We start from the raw sequence: 23,026 nt of genomic DNA on the forward strand, positions 1-23,026 counted from the left end.
TTTATAATAAGCATCTTTTAATGTTATTGTTCAGTTAGCAGAGACAAGTCGTTTGGAGGCACGTACAAGGGCCAGGAACCGATGGGCTTAATATGGAGCATGAAGCTTGCGCCTGGTAGTCGTCCTGGAATGCGGTATTCTTAAAAATTCTATCTACCTTAAACTACATGGATTTTTTTTTTGAAATAGGGAATCCTTATTTTTATGTCTTTTTCTTTAAAAATTTGTGATTATTTCTAGAAATTAAAGAAAATATGTTCCTGCTCAGTTTTGTTCTGTTAGTCCTCATGTTATTTTCACTTCCATTGGTAACCCTCATATAACAAAAATAAATCCTCTTTTTGTACATTTGGACATTATCAGATTTACTAAGAAGCGGTTTTCCAGTTTGAAGCTTGCTCTATCAAACCTAAATATCATACTTCAGTTGCTGCCCCTACCATGTCCCCTTTGGACAATTATAATATATTTTGACATGTCGTCTTACTCAAGTGGACTTGCTGTACATTGTGTTATGGGCCCACCCCCACTCTCATGACTGAGTCAGCTTAAACTCTCTTTTTTTCCAGGCAGTCAACAGACTGGAGACTTTCATCGGTCTAGGTTGGATTTAAGTAGTGATATGAGAGATAAAGGTTCTGTATTAGCATGGTTTGTGGATTTTGGACAATTTTTTTTTAAAGAAAGGATCAAAGGTGGAGTGCAAACAACTTTAAATTTAGTGTTTTTATTCTGTGTTCCTGCAAGTTGAATAGAGTCTGAGACAGTAAGACATTTAAATTATTGAAAAGCTATCTTTGCTCAATTTACAAGCAGTAAGCAATTTGTTGGTTTGTCTTAGTGATCTAAAATTAATTTATTGGATCTTTGAGAACACAATGAACTCAAGGGGGTGGCATGGTGGCTCAGTGGTTAGCGCTGCTGCCTCACAGCACCAGGGACCAGGGTTCGATTCCAGCCACTGGTGACTGTCTGTATTAAGTTTGCATATTCTCCGTGTCTGAGTGGGCTCCCTGCTGGTGATCCGATTTCCTCCCACAATCCAAAGATGTGCAGGTTAGGTGAATTGGCCATGCTAAATTGCCATTGTTTTGAGGGATGTGTAGGTTATGTGCATTTAGTAAGGGATAAAATGTAGAGTAATGGGGAATGGGTTTAGGTGGGATACTTTTCAGAGGGTTGGTATTGACTTGTTGGGTCAAAGGGCTTGTTTTCACACTGTAGGGATTCTAGATCTGAGAACGAAGACTCTGAATATCCTAAGAGGTGCTCGGACTAAGGCTCATCAGATTGCTGGGAGGTGCATCCATGACTACTGGTTACAACTTTGCGAGAACATTCAGATTGATTTCAATGCAGGGAAGATGAATTTCAACACAGGGATCAGAACGATAGCAGGTCCATTGGCAATTTCGTTTGAGAACAACCTGAAATAATGTGGGGTAAAGCCAAGCTTTTGGAACAGACAGTCAAGCATTAATAATAATTTGAGTGAAAAAAGAGATGTCAAGGCCAAAATTAGAAACTTACTTTTAAATCAAGTAAAATGACCCATAAATAAAGTGGTGTGTTATTACATGAAGAAATGCTTGACTGGTTGAAGTAAGTGAATCTGATCATTGCAGAATGTAATAATGTTAAGAAGCCATATGGAATCACATTTTTTCATTCTATTTTGACTTTTAGCTGCAAGTTAGAATTGCTGCATGTGTCAATTTTCCTTTCAGACTGAGGAAGAAGGATGTGACAGTTCCTTATTTGATAACCATTTCTGTGTATGATGGATGGATTTCCATGAATTTTGACAAACGGGCAGTATTGGCATCAGTTGTATTAGAGCGTTTTTATATGGCGCCAGGCGTTACTCGGATAGAGCTCAATGAGGAACCTGTAATTGGAACAATGTTCTTTCCTCCAGGTAATGGAAACCATGTTGCAAAATGGTAATGTTTCATGATTTATCTTTGTTTGTACCCAGCATGCCTTCGCTACTTCATCTCAATCCTTTCTCAGTTGGTTATCCATATCTGGGCAGATGTGGGTACTGCAGGTGCTGGAGATTTGAATCAAGATTCGGGTGGTGCTGCAAAAGCACAGCAGGACAGGCAGGATCCAAGGAGCAGGAAAATCAATGTTTCGGCCAAAAGCCCTTCACCAGGTTATCTACATCTGGTGACTAATGGATTTAACTTGCAAAGTATGATACTGAGTCATATTAAAAATATAAAGTCAAATGACCAAAAGATTGTCAGTGATACAAGTTTTAAATGTCTTCAAGGAGGGAAGCGAGACAGAGAGATATAGGGAGAGGAATCCAGTATTAAGGGCATGGCATATGAAGGAGTGACCACCGATGGTAGAATGGTTAAATTTAGGATGTTCATGAGGAATGAGAGGAAGGCAGACACCAGAGGGTTGCAATGTTGGAAAAGATAACAGAGAAAGGGAAGGTGCAGCCATGGAGGGACTTAATAAATGAGAATTTTAAAATTAAGACTGGATTCCAGTTAAAGTTGGGGAGCACAGGGTTGATGGTGGAAAAGGGCTTGGTGTGAAGTGAAATACCAGAAGCTGTGTTTTGGAAAATATATAGGTTGCAGGATAGTGGGAGGACCATCCCAGACTATTGGTATAGTCAACTCACAAGATAACAAAGGCATCAGGCAAAGTAGGTAGGTAGCTGTAGGCAGTTTTAGTAATTAAAAAAAGACTGAAACTCCTCTCAGGATCAAATGTGATACTAGTCTGACAGGCTGAATTACAGATTGCTACCAGGAAGTGGAATGGGGTCTGTAGGAAGGAAGTGGATCTGGTAGAAGAACCAAAAACCACAGCCTCAGCCTTCCCCTTGCTTAAAAGGGAGACATTTCTGCTCACCCAGTGTCAGACAAGCAACCTGATTGTTTAGCAATTATGGAAGAATTGAGAGATTGTACTGGTGTCATTAATGTACGTACGAAAACTCTCCCTCCAGGCATTTCACCTTAGGCAGATATTTTAGGAATTTATCGGTTGCAGATCTGCCGGTTGCTAAACAGTCCTATCCATGACTGGCAGATTCGCCCACGGTGGGTGCAAGGAAAGGTGTAGTCACTGTTCAGGACAATTAGCTTTAGCTTTCTCCTTTTCTCTTTAATGTCGGTTCTTTGCTCAGTGAAGTGTCTCCTGGCGTCATGACCTATGACCTGCGCTTTGCATTGGCATAGATCAATGTAGCACACAGTTACAACTTGAAATATTTGCATGTTTCAGTTTACCAGTGGATAGATCCCCAGACAGCATGATATTGAACTGCGCAACACTATTAGCCTTGTAGGAAGATTGCCTCTAGGACTTAAAAGTATTTTTTTTATGGTCATGTTGGCAGAAATGGATTTTGAGGATGCTGCAGAGGCAGTTTTGATGGAAGTGGTCCACTTTGAAAAACTTGATTGAATTTTTTAAAGAAATAAAAAAGAGGATTGATGAGGGTAGAGCTGTAGAACATAACCGAGTGGTACAGGCCTTCGGCCCTCGATGTTGTGCCAACCTGTGGAACCAATCTGAAGCCTGTTTATCCTAGGTGCAGGAAAATCGACTTGCAACAAAAGCCCTTCATTCCTGATGAAGGGCTTTTGCCCGAAATGTCGATTTTTCCTGCTCCTCGGATGCTGCCTGATCTGCTGTGCTTTTCCAGCACTCTAATCTAAACCCTGGTTTCCAGCATCTGCTTTCCTCACTTTTACCTATTTATCCTACACTAATCCATTTTCATCCATATGTTTATCCAATGACCATTTAAATGCCCTTGAAGTTGGCGAATCTACAACTGCTGCAGGCAGGGCGTTCCATGCCCCTACTACTGAGTAAAGAAACTACCTCTGACATCTGTCCTATATCTATCACCCCTCAATTTAAAGCTGTGTCCCCTCATGCTAGCCATCACCATCCGAGGAAAAAGGCTCTCACTGTCCGATTTATCCAACCTTCTGATTATCTTATATGTCTCAATTAAATCACCACTCAACCTTCTTCTCTCTAACAAAAACAGCCTCAAGTCCCTCAGCCTTTCCTCATAAGAACTTCCTTCCATACCAGGCAACATTCTCTTAAATCCCCTTTGAACCCTTTCCAAAGCTTTTATGTCCTTCCTGTAATGCAGTGACCAGCACTGTACACAATCCTTCAAGTGCAGCCGCACCAGAGTTTTGTACAGCTGCAGCATTACCTCGTGGTTCCGAAACTCAATCCCTCTACTAATAAAAGCTAACATATTGTATGCTGCCTTAACAACCCAATCAACATGGGTGGCAACTTTCAGGGATCTATGGACATGGACACAGATCTCTCTGCTCATCCACACTACTAAGAATTGTACCATTTGCCCAGTGCTCTTTATTCCTATTGCTCCTTTCAAAGTGAATTACCTCTCACTTTTAAAACTCCATTTGCCACTTCTCAGCCCAGCTCTGCAGCTTATCTATGTCCCTGTGTAACCTACAACATCCTTCACTATCCATAACTCCACTGACCTTGGTGTCCTCTGCAAACTTACTAACTCATCCTTCTACACTCTCTTATAAAAATGAGAAGCAGCAGTGGCCCCAAAACAGATCCTTGTGGTACACCACTAGTAACTGAGCTCCAGGATGTACATTTCCCGTCAACCACCATCCTCTGACTTCTTTCAGCTAGTCAATTTCTGATCCAAACCACTAAATCACCCTCAATCCCATGCCTCTGTATTCTCCCAATTCCTTCAACTCCGCCGCATCTGCTCCCAGGAGGACCAGTTCCAAAAACGCACAACCCAGATGGCCTCCTTCTTCAAGGACCGCAATTTCCCCCCCGACGTGGTCGACGATGCCCTCCACCGCATCTCTTCCACTTCCCGCTCCTCCGCCCTTGAACCCCGCCCCTCCAACCGCCACCAGGACAGAACCCCACTGGTCCTCACCTACCACCCCACCAATCTCCATGTACAGCGCATCATCCGCCGTCATTTTCGCTACCTCCAAACGGACCCCACCACCAAGGATATATTTCCCTCCCCTCCCCTATCAGCATTCCGTAAAGACCACTCCCTCCGTGACTCCCTCGTCAGATCCACACCCCCCCACCGACCCAACCTCCACTCCCGGCACCTTCCCCTGCAACCGCAGGAGGTGCAAGACTTGCGCCCACACCTCCCCCCTCACCTCCCTCCAAGGCCCCAAAGGAAACTTCCATATCCGCCACAGATTCACCTGCACCTCCACACATATCATCTATTGCATCCTCTGCACCCGATGTGGCCTCCTCTATATTGGGGAGACAGGCCGGCTACTTGTGGAGCGTTTCAGAGAACACCTCTGGGACACCCGGACCAACCAACCCAACCACCCTGTAGCTCAACATTTCAATTCCCCCTCCCACTCCACCAAGGATATGCAGGTCTTTGGACTCCTCCATCGTCAGACCACAACAAAACGACGGTTGGAGGAAGAACGCCTCATCTTCCGCCTAGGAACCCTCCAACCACAAGGGATAAACTCGGATTTCACCAGTTTCCTCATTTCCCCTCCCCCCACACTGTCTCAGTCAAATCCATCAAATTCAGCACCGCCTTCCTAACCTGAGATCTTCTTCCCGACCTCTCCGCCCCCACCCCAGTCTGACCTATCACCCTCACCTTGACCTCTTTCCACCTATCACATTTCCGACGCCCCTCTCCCAAGTCCCTCCTCCCTACCTTTTATCTTAGCCTGCTGGACAAAATTTCCCCATTCCTGAAGAAGGGCTTATGCCCGAAACGTCGATTCTCCTGTTCCCTGGATGCTGCCTGACCTGCTGCGCTTTTCCAGCAACACATTTCCAGCTCTGTATTTTGTGCAATGGCCTACCATGGGGAACCTTACTAAATGCTTACTAAAATCCATATGCACCACATCAACCACTTTACCCTCATCCAGCTGTTTGGTCACCTTCTCAGAGAACCCAATAAGGTTCGTGAGGCATGACCTATCCCTTACAAAACCACGTTGACTATCCCTAATCAACTTATTCCTCTCTAGATGATTACAAATCCTATCTCTTATAACCTTTTCCAACACTTTACCCACAACTGAAGTAAGGCTCACTGGTCTATAATTACCAGGGTTGTTTCTACTCCCCTTTTTGAACAAGGGGACAACATTTGCTATCCTCCAGTGTTTTGGCACTATTCCTGTAGACAATGATGACATAAAGATCAAAGCCAAAGACACTGCGCTCTCCTCTCTGGCTTCCCAGAGAATCCTGGGACAAATCCCATCCGGCCCAGGGGACTTGGCTATTTTCACACTTTCCAGATTTACTAATATCACCTCCTTGTGAACCTCAATCCGGTCTGGTCTAGTATCTGTATCTCAGTATTCTCCTTGACAACATTTGTCTTTTACCGGCGTGAATGCTGACAAAAAATATTTATTTAGCGCTTCCCCATCTCCTTTGATTCCCCGCACAACCTCCCTCTACTATTCTTGATTGGCCCTACTATTTCTCCAGTCATTCTTTTATTCCTGATATACCTATAGAAAGCTTTAGGGTTTTCCTTGATTCCTTCCACAACTTCTCATGTCCCCTCCTGGCTCTTCTTAGCTCTCTCTGTATAGTTCTTTCCTGGCTAACTGGCAACTCTCAAGTGCCCTAACTGAACCTTCACGTCTCACCCTAACATTAACCTCCTTCTTCCTCTTGGTAAAAGATTCAACTTCTTTAGTAAACCACAGCTCCCTCAATTGTCTATTTCCTCCCTGCCTGACAGGTACATACTTATCAAGGACATACAGTAGCTGTTCCTTGAATAAACTCCACATTTCAATTATGCCCATCCCCTGCAGTTTCCTTCCCCATCCTATGCACCCTAAATCTTGCCTAATCGCGTCATAGTTGCCTTTCCCCCAGCAATAAGTCTTGCCCTGCGTTGTATACTTATCTCTTTCCATTGCTAATGTAAACATAACTGAATTGTGGTCATTGTCACCAAAGTGGTCACCTACCTCCAAATCTAACACCTGGCTCGGTTCATTACCCAGAACCAAATCCAATGTGGCCTCACCCCTTGTTGGCTTATCTACATACTGTGTCAGGAAACCATTCTGCAGGCATTGGACAAAAACTGACTCATCAAAAGTACTCGAACTATAGTATTTCCAGTCAATATTTGGAAAGTTAAAGGCCCTATAACGGCTTTCCTGTTAATCTTGCTCCTATCCAGAATAGATGTGATCCGTATGGACTTCAGTAAGACGTTTGACAAGGTTTCTCATGGGAGATTGTTTTGCAAGGTTAGATCTCACGGAATGCAGGGAGAACTAGCAATTTAGATACAGAATTGGCTCGAAGGTAGATGATGGAGGGTTGCTTTACAGACTGGAGGCCTGTGACCAGTGATGTGGCACAAGGATTGCAGCTAGGTCAAATACTTCTTGTCATTTGTATAAATGATTTGGATTTGGACACAGGGGGTATAATTAGTAAGTTTGCAATGACACTAAAATTGGAGGTATAGTGGACAGCGAAGAAGATTACCTCTGAATACAATATCTTGATCAGATGGGCCAATGGGCTGAGGAGTGGCAAATGAAGTTTAATTTTGATAAATGCAAGGAACAGACTCTTCGGTCGAACTCATCCATGCAGACAGGCATCCTAACCTAATCTGGAATTTGGAAAAGGAAATCAGAGCAAGCCTTAATGGTATGGTCATGGGGAGTATTGCTGAACAAAGAGACCTCGGAATGCAGGTTCATAGTCCCTTAAAAGTACAGTTCTAGGTAGTTAGGGTCATGAAGAAGGCGTCTGATATGCTTTCTTCAATTGGTCAGAGCACTGAGTAGAGGAATTGGGAGATCATGTTGCAGTTGTACAGGCCATTGGTTAGGCCATTTTTGCAATATTGCATGCAATTCTGGTCTCCCTCCTATTGGAAGGATGCTGTGAAACCTGAAAGAGTTCAGAAAAGATTTGCAAGGATGTTACCAGGGTTGGAGGATTTGAGCTATAGGGAGAGGTTGAGTAGGCTGGGGCTGTTTTCTCTGGAGTGTTGGAGACTGAGGGATGACCTTCTCGAGGTTTATAAAATCATGAGGGGCATGGATAGGATAAATAGACAAAGTCTTTTCCCTGGGGTCAGGAAGTCCAGAACTGAAGGGCATAGGTTTAGGGTGAGAGGGAAAAGATTTAAAAGGAACTAAGGGGCACCTTGTTCATGCAGAGGGTGGTGCATGTATGAAATGAGCTGCCAGAGGAAATGGTGGAGGCTGGTACAATTACAGCATTCAAAAGGCATCTGGGTGGGTATATGAATAGGAAGGGTTTTAAGGGTTATGGGCCAAGTGCTGGCAAATGGGATTAGATTAGGTTAGGATGCCTGTCTGCATGGATGAGTTCGACCGAAGAGTCTGTTTCCGTGCTGTACATCTCTGACTCAGTATTGATTATCCTTTTCTGTGATCGTATTGAGACAATAAGGCAGATCCCAGTGGTATTAAAATACTTGAAATATTTACATAAACCAAAGAAAAATATCAAACAACTGAGGTTAAAAGTAAAAAGACCAGTACCTTGATGTTAAAAAGAATAAATGCAAAGTAAGTCAGAATGCAATAATTGGATGTACCAAGTTTGAGTTTTTAAATGTTGGTTGGAATATCAAAGGAAGAAAGCATTTGAGAAGGTATGATAAAGACTTCCAAATGTTATGGACCAGACTGAACCCCCTCAAAATAGATTAAGGAGATAGCATAGACCCTAACTTTTAATGAAAGGCAAGTGTGCGGCGTTGTGATGCAGATGTGATTTGATTGGGCAATCTACTAGGCTTTGAGCAAAACACACTTTATTCATGTACCACAGTTAAAATAGTAACAAAAAAGAGAATTGGCATATCTTTAACTATTGAAATACTTAACAAAAGAATATGTTATTTAACTACTGATCATCAACTGTTCTGAGATAGCAAAATGTCATAAACGCACCCTTAACAAGTTTTTGTTGCAAACGTTTCGTCCCCTGTCTAGGTGACCTCCTCAGTGCTCGGGAACCTCTTGTGAAGCGCTTCTGTGGTGTTTCCTCCGGCATTTATAGTGGCCTGTCCCTGCCGCTTCCGGTTGTCAGTTTCAGCTGTCTGCTGTAGTGGCTGGTATATTGGGTCCAGGTCGATGTGTTCGTTGATGGAGTTTGTGGATGAGTGCCATGATTCTAGGAATTCCCTGGCTGTTCTTTGTTTGGCTTGCCCTATAATGGTAGTGTTGTCCCAGTCAAATTCATGTTGCTTGTCGTCTGCGTGTGTGGCTACTAGGGATAGCTGGTCGTGTCGTTTCGTGGCTAGTTGATGTTCGTGGATGCGGATCATTAGCGGTCTTCCTGTTTGTCCTATATAGTGTTTTGTGCAGTCCTTGCATGCGATTTTGTACACTACATTAGTTTTGCTCATGCTGGGTATCGGGTCCTTCGTTCTGGTGAGTTGTTGTCTGAGTGTGGCTGTTGGTTTGTGTGCTGTTATGAGTCCTAGTGGTTGCAGTAGTCTGGCTGTCATTTCAGAGATGTTCTTGATATATGGTAGTGTGGCTAGTCCTTTGGGTTACGGCATGTCCTCGGTCCGTTGTCTTTCCCTTAGGCATATGTTGATGAAATTGCGAGGATATCCGTTTTTTGCGAATACCTTGTATAGGTGTTTCTCTTCCTCTTTTTGCAGTTCTGGTGTGCTGCAGTGTGTTGTGGCCCTTTTGAATAGTGTCTTGATGCAACTTCGTTTGTGTGTATTGGGGTGGTTGCTTTCATAGTTCAGGACTTGGCCTGTGTGTGTGGCTTTCCTGTGTACCTTAGTGGTGAATTCTCCGTTTGGTGTTCTCTGTACCCTCACGTCTAGGAATGGGAGTTGGTTGTCCTTTTCTTCCTCTCTCGTGAATCGGATTCCTGTGAGCGTGGAGTTGATGATCCGGTGTGTTTTCTCTATTTCCGTGTTTTTTTAATGATTACAAAGGTGTCATCAACGTATCTGACCCAGAGTTTGGGTTGAATTTGTGGTAAGACTGTTTGTTTGTTCTAACCTTTGCATTACTGCTTCTGCTATGAGTCCCGAGATCGGTGAGCCCATGGGTGTTCCGTTGATTTGTTCGTATATCTGGTTGTTGAATGTGAAGTGTGTTGTGAGGCACAAGTCCAGTAGTTTAAGTATGCCGTCTTTGTTGATGGGTTCAACGTCGTGTTGTCTGTTTATGTCTGTTCAGCAGGTTGGCTATTGTTTCTCTGGCTAGGGCTTTGTCAATAGAGGTGAACAGTGCCGTTACGTCAAATGAGACCATGGTTTCTTCCTTGTCTGTGTGTATATTTCTGATGTCCAAGAATTCCTGTGTTGATTGTATAAGAGTGTCTGGATCCGCTGATCAGGTGTTTCAGTTTCTGCTGTAGTTCTTTAGCCAGTTTGTGTGATGGTGTCCCTGGTAGTGATACTATGGGCCTGAGTGGGATGTCTGGTTTGTGCACTTTAGGTAGTCCATAGAATCTGGGGGTATTGGTGCTTTCAGGTTTCATTCTTTGTAGGTCAGACCTGGTTATATGTCCGTTTGTTTTTGTAGGTTCCTCAGTGTGTTGTTTATCCTAGTTGCATCAAGGGCCACAACACACTGCAGCACACCAGAACTGCAAAAAGAGGAAGAGGAACACCTATACAAGGTATTCGCCAAAAACGGATATCCTCGCAATTTCATCAACAGATGCCTAAGGGAAAGACAACGGAACGAGGACATGCCGCAACCCAAAGGACTAGCCACACTACCATACATTAAGAACATCTCTGAAATGACAGCCAGACTACTGCGACCACTAGGACTCATAACAGCACACAAACCAACAGCCACACTCAGACAACAACTCACCAGAACGAAGGACCCGATACCCAGCATGAGCAAAACTAATGTAGTGTACAAAATCGCATGCAAGGACTGCACAAAACACTATATAGGACAAACAGGAAGACCGCTAACGATCCGCATCCACGAACATCAACTAGCCACGAAACGACACGACCAGCTATCCCTAGTAGCCACACACGCAGACGACAAGCAACATGAATTTGACTGGGACAACACTACCATTATCGGGCAAGCCAAACAAAGAACAGCCAGGGAATTCCTAGAAGCATGGCACTCATCCACAAACTCCATCAACGAACACATCGACCTGGACCCAATATACCGGCCACTACAGCAGACAGCTGAAACTGACAACCGGAAGCGGCAGGGACAGGCCACTATAAATGCTGGAGGAAACACCACAGAAGCGCTTCACAAAAGGCTCCCAAGCACTGAGAAGGTCACCTAGACAGGGGACGAAACGTTTGGAACAAAAACTTCCAGCTCGGCGAACAAAACCACAGCAACGAGCACCCGAGCTACAAATCTTCTCACAAACTTTGAACCCTTAACAAAGGCAAATAAATTCAGGAAAATGGACTTCCCTCAGATGCTATCTCCTCCAGTCCAGGAGTGTTTCTAAATAGAAAATAAGAATATTTTTGGAAGATGTGAAGCTTGTAAATATTGATGTTTGTAGGGATTTGAGTGCTTTTACAAGGAATGCAAAAAGTTTGCATGTAGATAAATCAAACAATATGGTGTGTTGGCCTTTATTAAAAGAAGACTGGGGTATACGAATAAAAATGTCATGCTATAGTTGTACAGGGTATAGGTGAGATCACTCCTGGGAATACTTACGCAGATTTGGTGTTCGCATTTAATAAAAAGATATTTTGCTTTGGAAGCGGTATAATGAAGGTTCATTAAATTGGTCTCTGGGATGACACATTGAATAAATTTGAGTCTACTTTCTTTGGACTTTAGAAGAATGAGAGATGATCTCTGAAACACAAATTTTAAAGTGGATCCATGGAGATACTGAGAGATTGTTCTCATTGATTGGAGAATCTAAAACACAACCAAGTCTCGTGAAAAAGTGGTTTATGACTCATGAGGATTTTTTGTTTACTGAAATGTTTGTGAATCTTTAGTATCTTCTACCCTGGAGAGCTATAGATGCTTCATTGTTGAATACATAGTTAATGTTGGATGGAAGGTTTCCTATTCTGAGGAATCAAGGGAGCAAGTAGGCAAGCAATACTCTGACCTGAGATTAGCCATGATTGTATTAATGGCATAGGAAGATTGACAAACCTTAAGATCTACTCCAGTTTCTATCACTTGTGTTCTTGAGAATATTAAAAAATCACACAACACCAGGTTTATTTGGAAGCACTAGCTTTTGGAGTGCCACTCCTTCATCCGATGGTTATGGAGAATAAGATCATGATCACAGAATTTATAGCCAAAGGAATCCAGTGTCATGGAGATGTGATACATTAACAATTTTAGATTAAATCTTTCATATTTTACAATAGGATATTCTGGTTTCTGTTCTTTGATATGTAAATACCAGAACTTTTTTAAAAATACATTCTCAAGATAGCTTAGCTTTTCGAACAATGTGTGTGAAGTCTGTCTGTGTTATAATGTTGAGTCAGACTGACAAGCCCTTTGCCTAGTTTTACATAATTTTACAAAGATTCATGCAGTTCTTGAGCAAAATAAAATGTAATTCTGCAAAAGCAAATTCGCCACATAAACTTATGCATGCATAAGTTTGAGCAACAGAGTAAATGTGCACATGTGTGTGGGTGTGAATACACATGATCGTATGTGGGTGTAAGCTTGGTTATGTGTATTGAGAGTGTAATTGGGTATGTGCCTGTAAGATGGTGCACGTGTGGATAAGAGTTTCGGGGGGGGGGGGGGTGTATGCATGTGTATTTGAGAGAGAGCCTGTGTATGAGAGAGGATCTGCACGTGTGTGGTGCAGTGGGGTCCCCTGTAGTGTGATGTGAACCCAAGGTCCCGGTTGAGGCCATTCCTATGGAGCCAAATTTTGCTATCACATTCTGCTCAGCCACTCTGCGTTGTTACTTGTCCTGCAGTCCACCTTGGAGGATGGTCACTCAAAGCCAAATGTCCTGGACCACTGAAGTGTTCCCGGTTGGGAGAGAATACTCCTGCCTGGTGATTATTGTGCGGTGACCATTAATTTGTTGTAGCATCTGCTTGGTCTCGCCAATGTACCATGTCTCAGGGGATCCTTGCCTGCAGTGTATAAGATAGACCATGTTGGCCAAGTCACATGAGTACTCATCACATACATGGTGAGAGGTGTCCCCATAAATAATGGTGTTACTCGTATCGATACTCTGAACACGTCTGGTAGTGGCTGCCCTGACAGGGTTGTACAGTATTGTTGTCCTGAAGACTGTTCACAGGAAAATGCCCAATGATCTGTTTGAGGTTTGGTGGTTGTTTAAAGACAAATAGTTGATGCATGAGGAAGGTCTTGGCGTGGTGCTCATTCTCATGGATAATGTGTTGAAGGCTGCGAAGAACATGATGTAGTTGCTTGGCTCCCAGGAAGTACTATACAATGAAGTGTACCCAGTCTGTTGCAGCCAGTGTCTGTCTCCTGAGGAGGTCATTACAGTTTCTCGCTGTGGCATGTTGGAACTGGCGGTTAATGAGTTGAGCATCGTACCCCGTTCTTATGAGGGCATCCTTAAGCACTTTCAAGTGTTTGCCACGTTCTTCCTCATCAAAACAGATTGTGTGTGTGTGTGTGTGTGTGTGTGTGCGCGTGGAGGGCTTGTATTTTTCTTTTTTTGTGTTTTAACTATAGTGTATGAATAAATTGTGTGTTCCTTAACGTCATGTAGTTTGACCAATTGAATTGCATCCGGGATGCAATACTTTGTATTTACCTTTTAAAATCAGAAAAAGTTTGAGTCCAGACAATCTTCTGAATATTTGGCTGCTTAATATGTTTTGGATGGAAGCTAGAGAAGTGTAGCCTCGTGAGGTTATCCATGAGTTTGCGCTGTATTGAGGTGCCTATCCTTAATGGAGATGCATGTGTCCAAGAATGAGACAGATACTAAAGTGTAGTCCATGGTAAGTCTGATGGTGGGATGAAACTTGTTGATATCACTGTAATTGTTTCAGGGACTCCTTGCCATGTGTCGTGAGGAAGAAAATGTCATCAATATATCTAAAGTATAGTGTTGGTTGGAGGACCTGTTCAGAAAAGAAGTCTTGGTCAAACTTGTGCATGAAAATGGTGGCATATTGGGTGCAAAGGTGGTCTCCATGGCATTTCCGTATATCTGGATGAAGAACTGGTTGTCAAAGGTGAAAACGTCTTGGTCAAGGATGTAGCGGATGAGTTGTAGCATGGTGCTCGGAGATTCGCAGTTGTTGGTATTGGGTACTGAGGCTGTTGCCCCGATACCGTCATCGTGGGGGATGCTGGTGGAGAGTGCTGACATGTACATTGTGACGAGGAATGTTCCCGGTTCGGCTGGTCCATGGGTGCTGTTTTTCTGTGAGAAATCTGTTGTGTCGCGACAGAAGCTGGGGGTCCCCTGTACAATGGGTTTCAAGGTGCCTTCATTGGCAGCCGCTGCAAGGCGTGTCAGAGTATCGACACGGATATCACCATTATACGTGGGGACACCTCTCACTATGTACACCATGCATACTCGTGTGACTTCGCCAACGTGGCCTATTTCATATATGCTGCAGGCAAGGACGCCCTCAGGCATGGTATATTTGCAAGACTGAGCAGACGCTACAAAAATGGAGTAGTAGACACAGTGCAACAATCACCAGGCAGGAGTGTTCCCTCCCAGTCGGGGAATCCTTCAGCGGTCCAGGACATTTGGCCTTGGACCTTTTGGAAGACCATCCTCCAGAGCGGACTTTGGGACAAGCAACAACCCAGAGTGGCTAAGCAGAAGCTGGTAGCAAAGTTGTGTACCCATGGGAATGGCCTCAACCGGGACCTTGGGTCAATGTGACACTACAGGTGAGCTCACTGCTCGCTCGCTCGCTCTCTGTCTCGCTATCTGTCTCGCTGTCTGTCTCTGTCTCACACACACGCGCACATATAAGTTTATGTGGTGAATTTGCTTTTGCAGAATTACACTTTATTTTGCTCAAAAACTGCATGAATCTTTGTAAAATTATGTAAAACTATGCAGAGGGCTTCTCAGTCTGACTCGACGTTGGGACACAGACAGACTTCGTTCGAAAAGCTAAGCTATCTTGAACGTATTTCAAGAAAAGTTCTGGTATTTACATATCAAAGAACAGAAATAAGCATATCCCATTCTAAAATATGAAAGATTTAATCTAAGATTGTTTAATGTATCACATCTCCATGACACTGGACTCCTTTGGCTATAAATTCTGTGATCATGATCTTATTCTCCACAATCACGTGATGGAGTGGCACTCCAGAAGCTAGTGCTTCCAAATAAAGCTGTTGGACTATAACCTGGTGTCATGTGATTTTTAACTTTTGTCCACCGTAGTCCAACACCAGCACCTTTAAGTTCTTGAGAATAGCATTCAGTTGTAAACCCTTCTGTTCATATATTCACAGCATCACTGTATTCATTTCTCTCCACACCCTACTGCCTGACTGTACCCCTGCCTCAGGTCATCTGTTGCAAAAACCCCAGTCTTTATTACCTTTATACTTTGAGTATTTTAAAGCAGTGCTGGCTAGTGTCCCATCTTCAACCCTCCACAAACTACAACACTATTACTTGTGTTCTAACTCATATCAAGTCAGCTATTACGAGGGGGCATAGCTTTAAATTAAGGGGTGGTAGGTATAGCTCAGATGTTAGGGGTAGATTCTTTACTCAGCAAGTCGTGAGTTCATGGAATGCCCTGCCAGTAGCAGTGGTGAACTCTCCCTCTTTATGGGTATTTAAACGGGCATTGGATAGGCATATGGAGGATAGTGGGCTAGTGTAGGTTAGGTGGGCTTGGATCGGCGCAACATCGAGGGCCAAAGGACCTGTACTGCGCTGTATTTTTCTATGTTCTAAGTCCCATTCAACAAGCATCCTTGTTTGCTGATTGCCATTGACTGCAGGACAATTTCTTATCCTTGTTTTCAAATCTCCTCTTTTACTATCCTCCAGCTTTGTAGTCTTCCAAAGTTATCTGAGCTGCTCTAAATATGCGCTCTCTTGTGCATCCCAATTAATTGTTGTACCGTTGGCACTAATGCTTTCAGTTACCTTGATACAAGTCCTGATATTCTCTCCATAAACATCTCCTTCCTTCTACTTGTTTTCTTTGTGCTGTTCCTTTTAAAAACTACTTCTTTAAGCATTTTGTCCTTAGTTCATGTGTCAAATTTGCTTCTTAATGCTCCTATGAATTTTTTGGGATGCTTTGCTATATTAAAGGTGCTATATCAATGCACATTACTAAAGAAGCCCCTATATTATTGGGAAAAATATATAGTTGTATCATGAGCCGCAAGAAACAGCACTAATATTGCTTTGAGAGGATGTTGTATATTCAAGAGTGCAGAATTACTTTGACTTAAATCTGTTATCTTGTTTAATATACAATGGTGAACTTTGCCTTAAATATCTCCAAAGCCTTTGACCAAGAGATTTAATTTATCAAAGTGTTGAAATGGCTATGTTTCAAAGCTGCAGAATTTGGTCATCAAAAGGAATGCTCAAACTATACTGGGAATTGTAGATCATTTTAGCAGAATCTTATTTCTCTAGACTAATGAGATTATTTCATTGTTGTTAACAGTGGAAATTTTAAACAAATTGAAACTGGCTGGGTATCACACAGCATAGCAATGGTTTTTAGAAGGTTAATTACATTTGAGAATATTATAAAGAAGAAAAGAGTACATTTTATTTAAGATATTGTCCAAATTTTATGAAAAGAAATATAATGCACATATTTCTGGGAATGACCAAATTAGCAAAGCCCCCTATTGCTTTTGGGAATGCTGCTCTGAAACATTACCAAGGTAATTAGAATATCTGAAGAGTTACTTGAACAAAGTTACTTGAATTGTTTCTTATTTCTAAAAAAGATAAAGAAATTAAAACAAAAATGCTCATCACTGTGCTCCCAGCATTTATTCATCCACCCAAATTGGATCCCAGATTTTATATGTCTTAGCAATAACTACACTTCAGAAGTGCTTTAGGTTATACTGCAGCTGTGCAATGTGCAATATAAAATGTGTATTCTTTCTATTTGGGACCATCTAAAGCTGCTCTAAATAGTCCTTTTGATATGCATATTATTGATCTGCAGTGCACAATGTCATATAGGATTTGCAGCAAATTGTTATCTGCAGTTTAGATTTATTCTTGGAGTACACATTAACTCTACTTTCTCCCCATAGATGCTGCCAGATCTTCTAAGATTTTCCAGCAATTTCTGTTTTTGTTTCTGATTTCCAGCATTTACAGTTCTTTGGACTTATTGTTTAGAACTAGTCTTACTGCTTTCTTTTTTAGGACCTGGACCATTTCCTGCCATTTTAGACATGTGGGGTGGTGGTGGAGGTCTTGTTGAATACCGTGCAGCTCTTCTTGCATCACGAGGATTTGCAACCTTCGCTTTGGCTTACTTGGGACATAAGAATGTCCCACGGTCATTGCAAACATTTGACCCAAACCTCTCTTACTTCAAGGTAATGAATATTTTCATAAGATACTATTTTGGATTTACAAATATGGTAGTTGATATATTTATTACAGTGGAATATTATAAGGAGCACATCAGTACCAAAGATACAAATATGCCAAAGCAATGTTAAATTTGGTTGATTGTGACATGTATTATGTCACCAATCACTAAATTCATGGGAGTGGTTGCAAGTGGTTATGTTCCCATGTATCTTTTTCTTCCAGGTTGTGGATTCAGAAGGTGCTGTCTCAGGTGCCTTTGTGAAAGTTCAGAGTTTTTAAAGCAGGAAAAATGGCCTTACAGCCTGTTGTGTCTGTGGTGTTCATCAAACATTCATTTATTCTAATCCCATTTTCCAGCATTAACCCATAGCCTTGTATATGATGGCATTTCAAGTGTTCATCTAAATATTTCTTAAACGTCTTGGGCGTTCCTGCTTCTATCACTTTTTCAGACAGTGAGTTCCAGATATCCACACCTCTGGCTAAAGTATTTTCCTCACATCCCCTTTAAATCTCATGCTTTTTATCTTAAAACTGTATCATTTGGTTACTGATCTCTCTCTAAGGGGAAAGGTTTCTCCCTAACCAAGATGTCTATGTCCCCTCAAAACTTTGTGTACTTCAATCAAATACCCACTCAGCATTCTCTGCTCTAAAGAAAATAAGTCAGTCTGTCTAGTTTCTCTTCACAGTTGAATTGCTCTAGCTCAGGCGACATCCTGGTGAATCTCTTCTGCATCCTCTCTAGTACAATTACATCCTTCCTATGGTGTGACAACTCCAGTAGTGATATAACTAATATGATATACAGCTCCATCATAATCTCCTTGTAGTTGTATTCAGTGCCTTGACTAGTAAAGACAAGTATCCCATAAGCCGCCTTACCACATTACCTGCCTGTTCTATTGCCTTCGTGGATCTGTGAAATGCATACAAAGGTCCCTCTAATTCTCTGTACTTCTGAAGATCCGACAATTCAATGTGTATTTTTCCCAAATTCCCCAAATGTTTCACCTTTGTTAATTCCCCCCAAACCCCCCATCACCCCTCAGTTTTCAGAATTAAATTTTAGTTGTCACCATTTGGACCACCTGACTAGCCCACCTATATCATCCTGTAGTCTAAGGCGTTCCTCCTCACTCTTTACCACTCTACCAGTTTTCATTTCAATTTAACACTTACTGATCATACCTCCATTTTTATTGTCTTGTTCATTAATGTATGCAAATAGCAAGGGACCTCGCATTGAACCCAATGGAAGCCCGTGCCCAGCGGGATGCCAGACACAGAAACACTTTAGCCATCACCGTAAAGGTGGATAAATCCCCAGGACCTGATCAGGTGTACCCGAGAACTCTGTGGGAAGTGAGAGAAGTGATTACTGGGCCTCTTGCTGAGATATTTGCATCATCGATAGTCACAGGTGAGGTGCCAGAAGACTGGAGATTGGCTAACGTGGTGCCACTATTTAAGAAGGGTGGTAAGGACAAGCCAGGGAACTATAGATCAGTGAGCCTGACAAGTTGTTGGAGGGAATCCCGAGGGACAGGATGTACATGCATTTGGAAAGGCAAAGACTGATTAGGGATAGTCAACATGGCTTTGAGAGTGGGAAATTATGTCTCACAAACTTGATTGAGTTTTTTGAAGAAGTAACAAAGAGGATTGATGTGGGTAGAGCGGTAGATGTGATCTATATGGCATTCAGTAAGGCATTTGACAAGGTTCCCCATGGCAGACTGATTAGCAAGGTTAGATCTCACGGAATACAGGGAGAACTAGCCATTTGGATACAGAACTGGCTGAAAGATAGAAGACAGAGGGTGGTGGTGGAGGGTTGTTTTTCAGACTGGAGGCCTGTGACCAGTGGAATGCCACAAGGATCGGTGCTAGGTCCTCTACTTTTTGTCATTTACAAAAATGATTTGGATGTGAGCATAAGAGATACAGTTATAAGTTTGCAGATCACACCAAATTGAAGGTGTAGTGGACAGCGAAGAAGGTTACCTCAGATTACAACAGGATCTTGACCAGATGGGACAATGGGCTGAGAAGTGGCAGATGATGTTTAATTCAGATAAATGTGAGGTGCTGCATTTTGTGAAAGCAAATCTTAGCAGGACTAATACACTTAATGGTAAGGTCCTCGGGAGTGTTGCTGAACAAAGAGACCTTGGAGTGCAGGTAGATAGGGTAGTGAAGAAGGCGTTTGGTATGCTTTCCTTTATTGGTCAGAGTATTGAGTACAGGAGTTGGGAGGTCATGTTGTGGCTGGACAGGACATTGGTTAGGCCACTGTTGGAATATTGCATACAATTCTGGTCTCCTTCCTATTGGAAAGATGTTGTGAAACTTGAAAGGGTTCAGAAAAAATTTACAAAGATGTTGCCAGGTTTGGAGGATTTGAGCTATGGGGAGAGGCTGAACAGGCTGGGGCTGTTTTCCCTGGAATGTCGGAGACTGAGGGGTGATCGTATAGAGGTTTACAAAATTATGAGGGGCATGGATAGGGTAAATAGGCAAAGTCTTTTCTCTGGGTTGGGGGAGTCCAGAACTAGAGGGCATAGGTTTAGGGTGAGAGGGGAAAGATATAAAAGAGATCTAATGGGCAACTTTTTCACGCAGAGGGTGGTAGGTGTATGGAATGAGCTTCCAGAGGAAGTGGTGGATGCTGGTACAATTGCAACATTTAAGAGGCATTTGAATGGGTATATGAATGGGAAAGGTTTGGAGGGGTATGGGCCGGGTGCTGGCAGGTGGGACTAGATTGGGTTGGGATATCTGGTCGGCGTGGACAGGTTGGACCGAAGGGTCTATTTCCATGCTGTACATCTCTATGACTCTGTCACTAACCCAATCTTTGATCCAATTTGCCAAATTACCCTGGATCCTGTGGGTTCTTAGCTTTTTAATTAGTCTACCATGCACGGCCTTGTCAGAGTGTACTACACTCATTCATGCACCGAGTCATCACATCTAACAACTTAATGAATTTTTAGATGTGATCTCCATTTGGCAAAGTTGCACAGACTATCTTTGCTTAATTCTCATCTTGCCAAGTAGAGATTAATTCTGTCCCTCAGAATTCTTTGCAATAATTTCCCTACTACAAATGTACATTGATTTATCCCGACGACCATTCTTGAATAATGATACCTTTATTAGCCATCCTCCAGTCCTTTGGCACCCCTTCTGTGGCCAGAGAGAATTTGAAAATTAATGTAGGTGAGGGGGGAGGGGTGTGGTGGTGAGGGGTTGGGGTCGGTGCGTAGCATGGACATCGGGACTCAGAAGGGGAGTCAACACTATACCCTGGAAGATTTGGGATGATTATAGTTGCAAAGTACTCATTTAAAACCTTAGGTATGTCTTCCAACTCCACACAGACATTGCCACTTTGGTTCCTAATGGGCCCTACTCATTTCCTGGTTATTCTTTTGCCCCTAATATATTTATAAAATGCCTTTGGGTTTCCTTTAATGTTACCCTCTCGTGTTTTCTTTTTTGTCCCCCCTCAACTGTCCTAATCTGTTTTTAAAAGCAAACCACTGCACTTTCTGTATTCTTCTAGGGCATTGGATGTTTTGAGCCTCTGTTGTCTACCATGCATCATCTCGGCACCAGGGCATTTTCAACTATTTCATCAATGACAATCGCTCCATCATAACGTTACGTTGGGATTGTTCACTGATGAATGTGTAATGTTCATCACCATTAGCAGTGCAAGACCCAGACATTATCCAGGCTTTGGCTGACTAGGGCAAGGAACATTCGTGTGACATAAATGCCATACTATCTCAGTCTCCAACAAAAGAGAAACTAAACATTGAATATCAAGGAACAATGCTATTACAACTGAATCCTTGATGAAGAGCTCATGCTTGAAACATCAACTCTCCTGCTCCTCGGATGCTATGCTTTCCTCACACCACACTTTTCGACTCTAATCTTCAGAATCTGCAGTCCTCACTTTCTCCTGAATCCCCCACTATCAACATCCTGAATATTATCATTGAAAAGAAACCAAACTGGAATAGCCATACAAGAGTAGGTCTGAGGTTAGATATCGTGTAGGTGTAACTCAACCTGAATGTTGTGGTTCTGTTCGTCGAGCTGGAAATTTTTGTTGCAAACGTTTTGTCCCCTGTCTAGATGACCTCCTCAGTGCTTGGGAGCCTCCTGTGAAGCGCTTCTGTGGTGTTTCCTCCGGCATTTATAGTGGCCTGTCCCTGCCGCTTCTGGTTGTCAGTTTCAGCTGTCCGCTGTAGTGGCCAGTATATTGGGTCCAGGTCGATGTGTTTGTTGATGGAGTTTGTGGATGAGTGCCATGCTTCTAGGAATTCCCTGGCTGTTCTTTGTTTCACTTGCCCTATAATGGTAGTGTTGTCCCAGTTGAATTCTTATTAGCCACATACGCAGACGACAAGCAACATGAATTTGACTGGGACAACACTACCATTATAGGGCAAGCCAAACAAAAAACAGCCAGGGAATTCCTAGAATCATGGCACTCATCCACAAACTCCATCAACGAACACATCGACCTGGACCCAATATACCGGCCACTACAGCGGACAGCTGAAACTGACAACCGGAAGCGGCAGGGACAGGCCACTATAAATGCCAGAGGAAACACCACAGAAGCGCTTCACAGGAGGCTCCCAAGCACTGAGGAGGTCACCTAGACAGGGGATGAAACGTTTGCAACAAAAATTTCCAGCTCGGCGAACAGAACCACAACATCGAGCACCTGAGCTACAAATCTTCACCCAAACTTTGATCACTACCTGAATGCCCAAAGCTTGTCCACCATCGACAAGGCACAGTTCAGGACTATGATGACATACCCCCAATTTTCCTGGACAGGTGCAGGACAAACAACACTTATGAAACTTGAAACCATCCAGGGCAAAGCAACCAGCTTGATGGCATTATATCAATAAACATTGACTTCCTCCATCACAGATGTTCGAAAGCAGCAGCACAATGGACTGCAGAAATTCACCAAGGCTCTTTAGACAATACCTTCCAAATCATGATAACTACCATCTAGGACAAAGGTACCAGATACATGGGAGCGCCACCATTGAAAAATTCCCTCTCTCAGCCATTTACCATCCAGATTTGGAAATATATTGACATTCCTTCAGTGTTACTGGGTCAACATCCTGGAACTCCCTCCCTAATGACATTGTTTTTTTACCTATATCAAATGAATTGTGGTGGTTCAAGAAGGCAAGCTGATCACCTTCTCAAGGAGATCTAGGGTTGGGCAGTAAATACTGTCTTAGAATGTCACGCACACAAGAAATGAATCGCTTTCAGGGGTTGCTGGTATGGATCAGACTTTGCTCATATTCTTCATGCCTGTTAGTTTCAGTTGCTTTGGAATGTATTTCATTAAAGTCCAAAAAATGTTTTTCTCTTCAGTCTTGATGGTAACAGACTGCAACTACCTTTGTCACT

The 23,026-nt window shown here is 42.8% G+C and overlaps 1 protein-coding gene across 2 annotated transcripts in view; it reads left to right on the forward strand.

Moving 5' to 3' along the window:
- LOC122561801 (peroxisomal succinyl-coenzyme A thioesterase-like) overlaps positions 1–23,026 on the forward strand; it is a 58,129-nt gene that overhangs the window by 12,541 nt on the left and 22,562 nt on the right. For both annotated transcript variants that reach the window (XM_043713972.2, XM_087999435.1), the window contains exons 4-6: positions 35–134; positions 1,728–1,918; positions 17,387–17,562. In XM_043713972.2, the coding sequence (XP_043569907.2) occupies positions 35–134; positions 1,728–1,918; positions 17,387–17,562 (467 nt within the window). The remainder of the gene's footprint in view (positions 1–34; positions 135–1,727; positions 1,919–17,386; positions 17,563–23,026) is intronic.

Source organism: Chiloscyllium plagiosum, unplaced genomic scaffold, assembly GCF_037043375.1.
Source record: "Chiloscyllium plagiosum isolate Xiang-an unplaced genomic scaffold, Cpla_swu_hap1 HiC_scaffold_23, whole genome shotgun sequence".
NCBI classification, from domain to species: Eukaryota; Metazoa; Chordata; class Chondrichthyes; order Orectolobiformes; family Hemiscylliidae; genus Chiloscyllium; species Chiloscyllium plagiosum.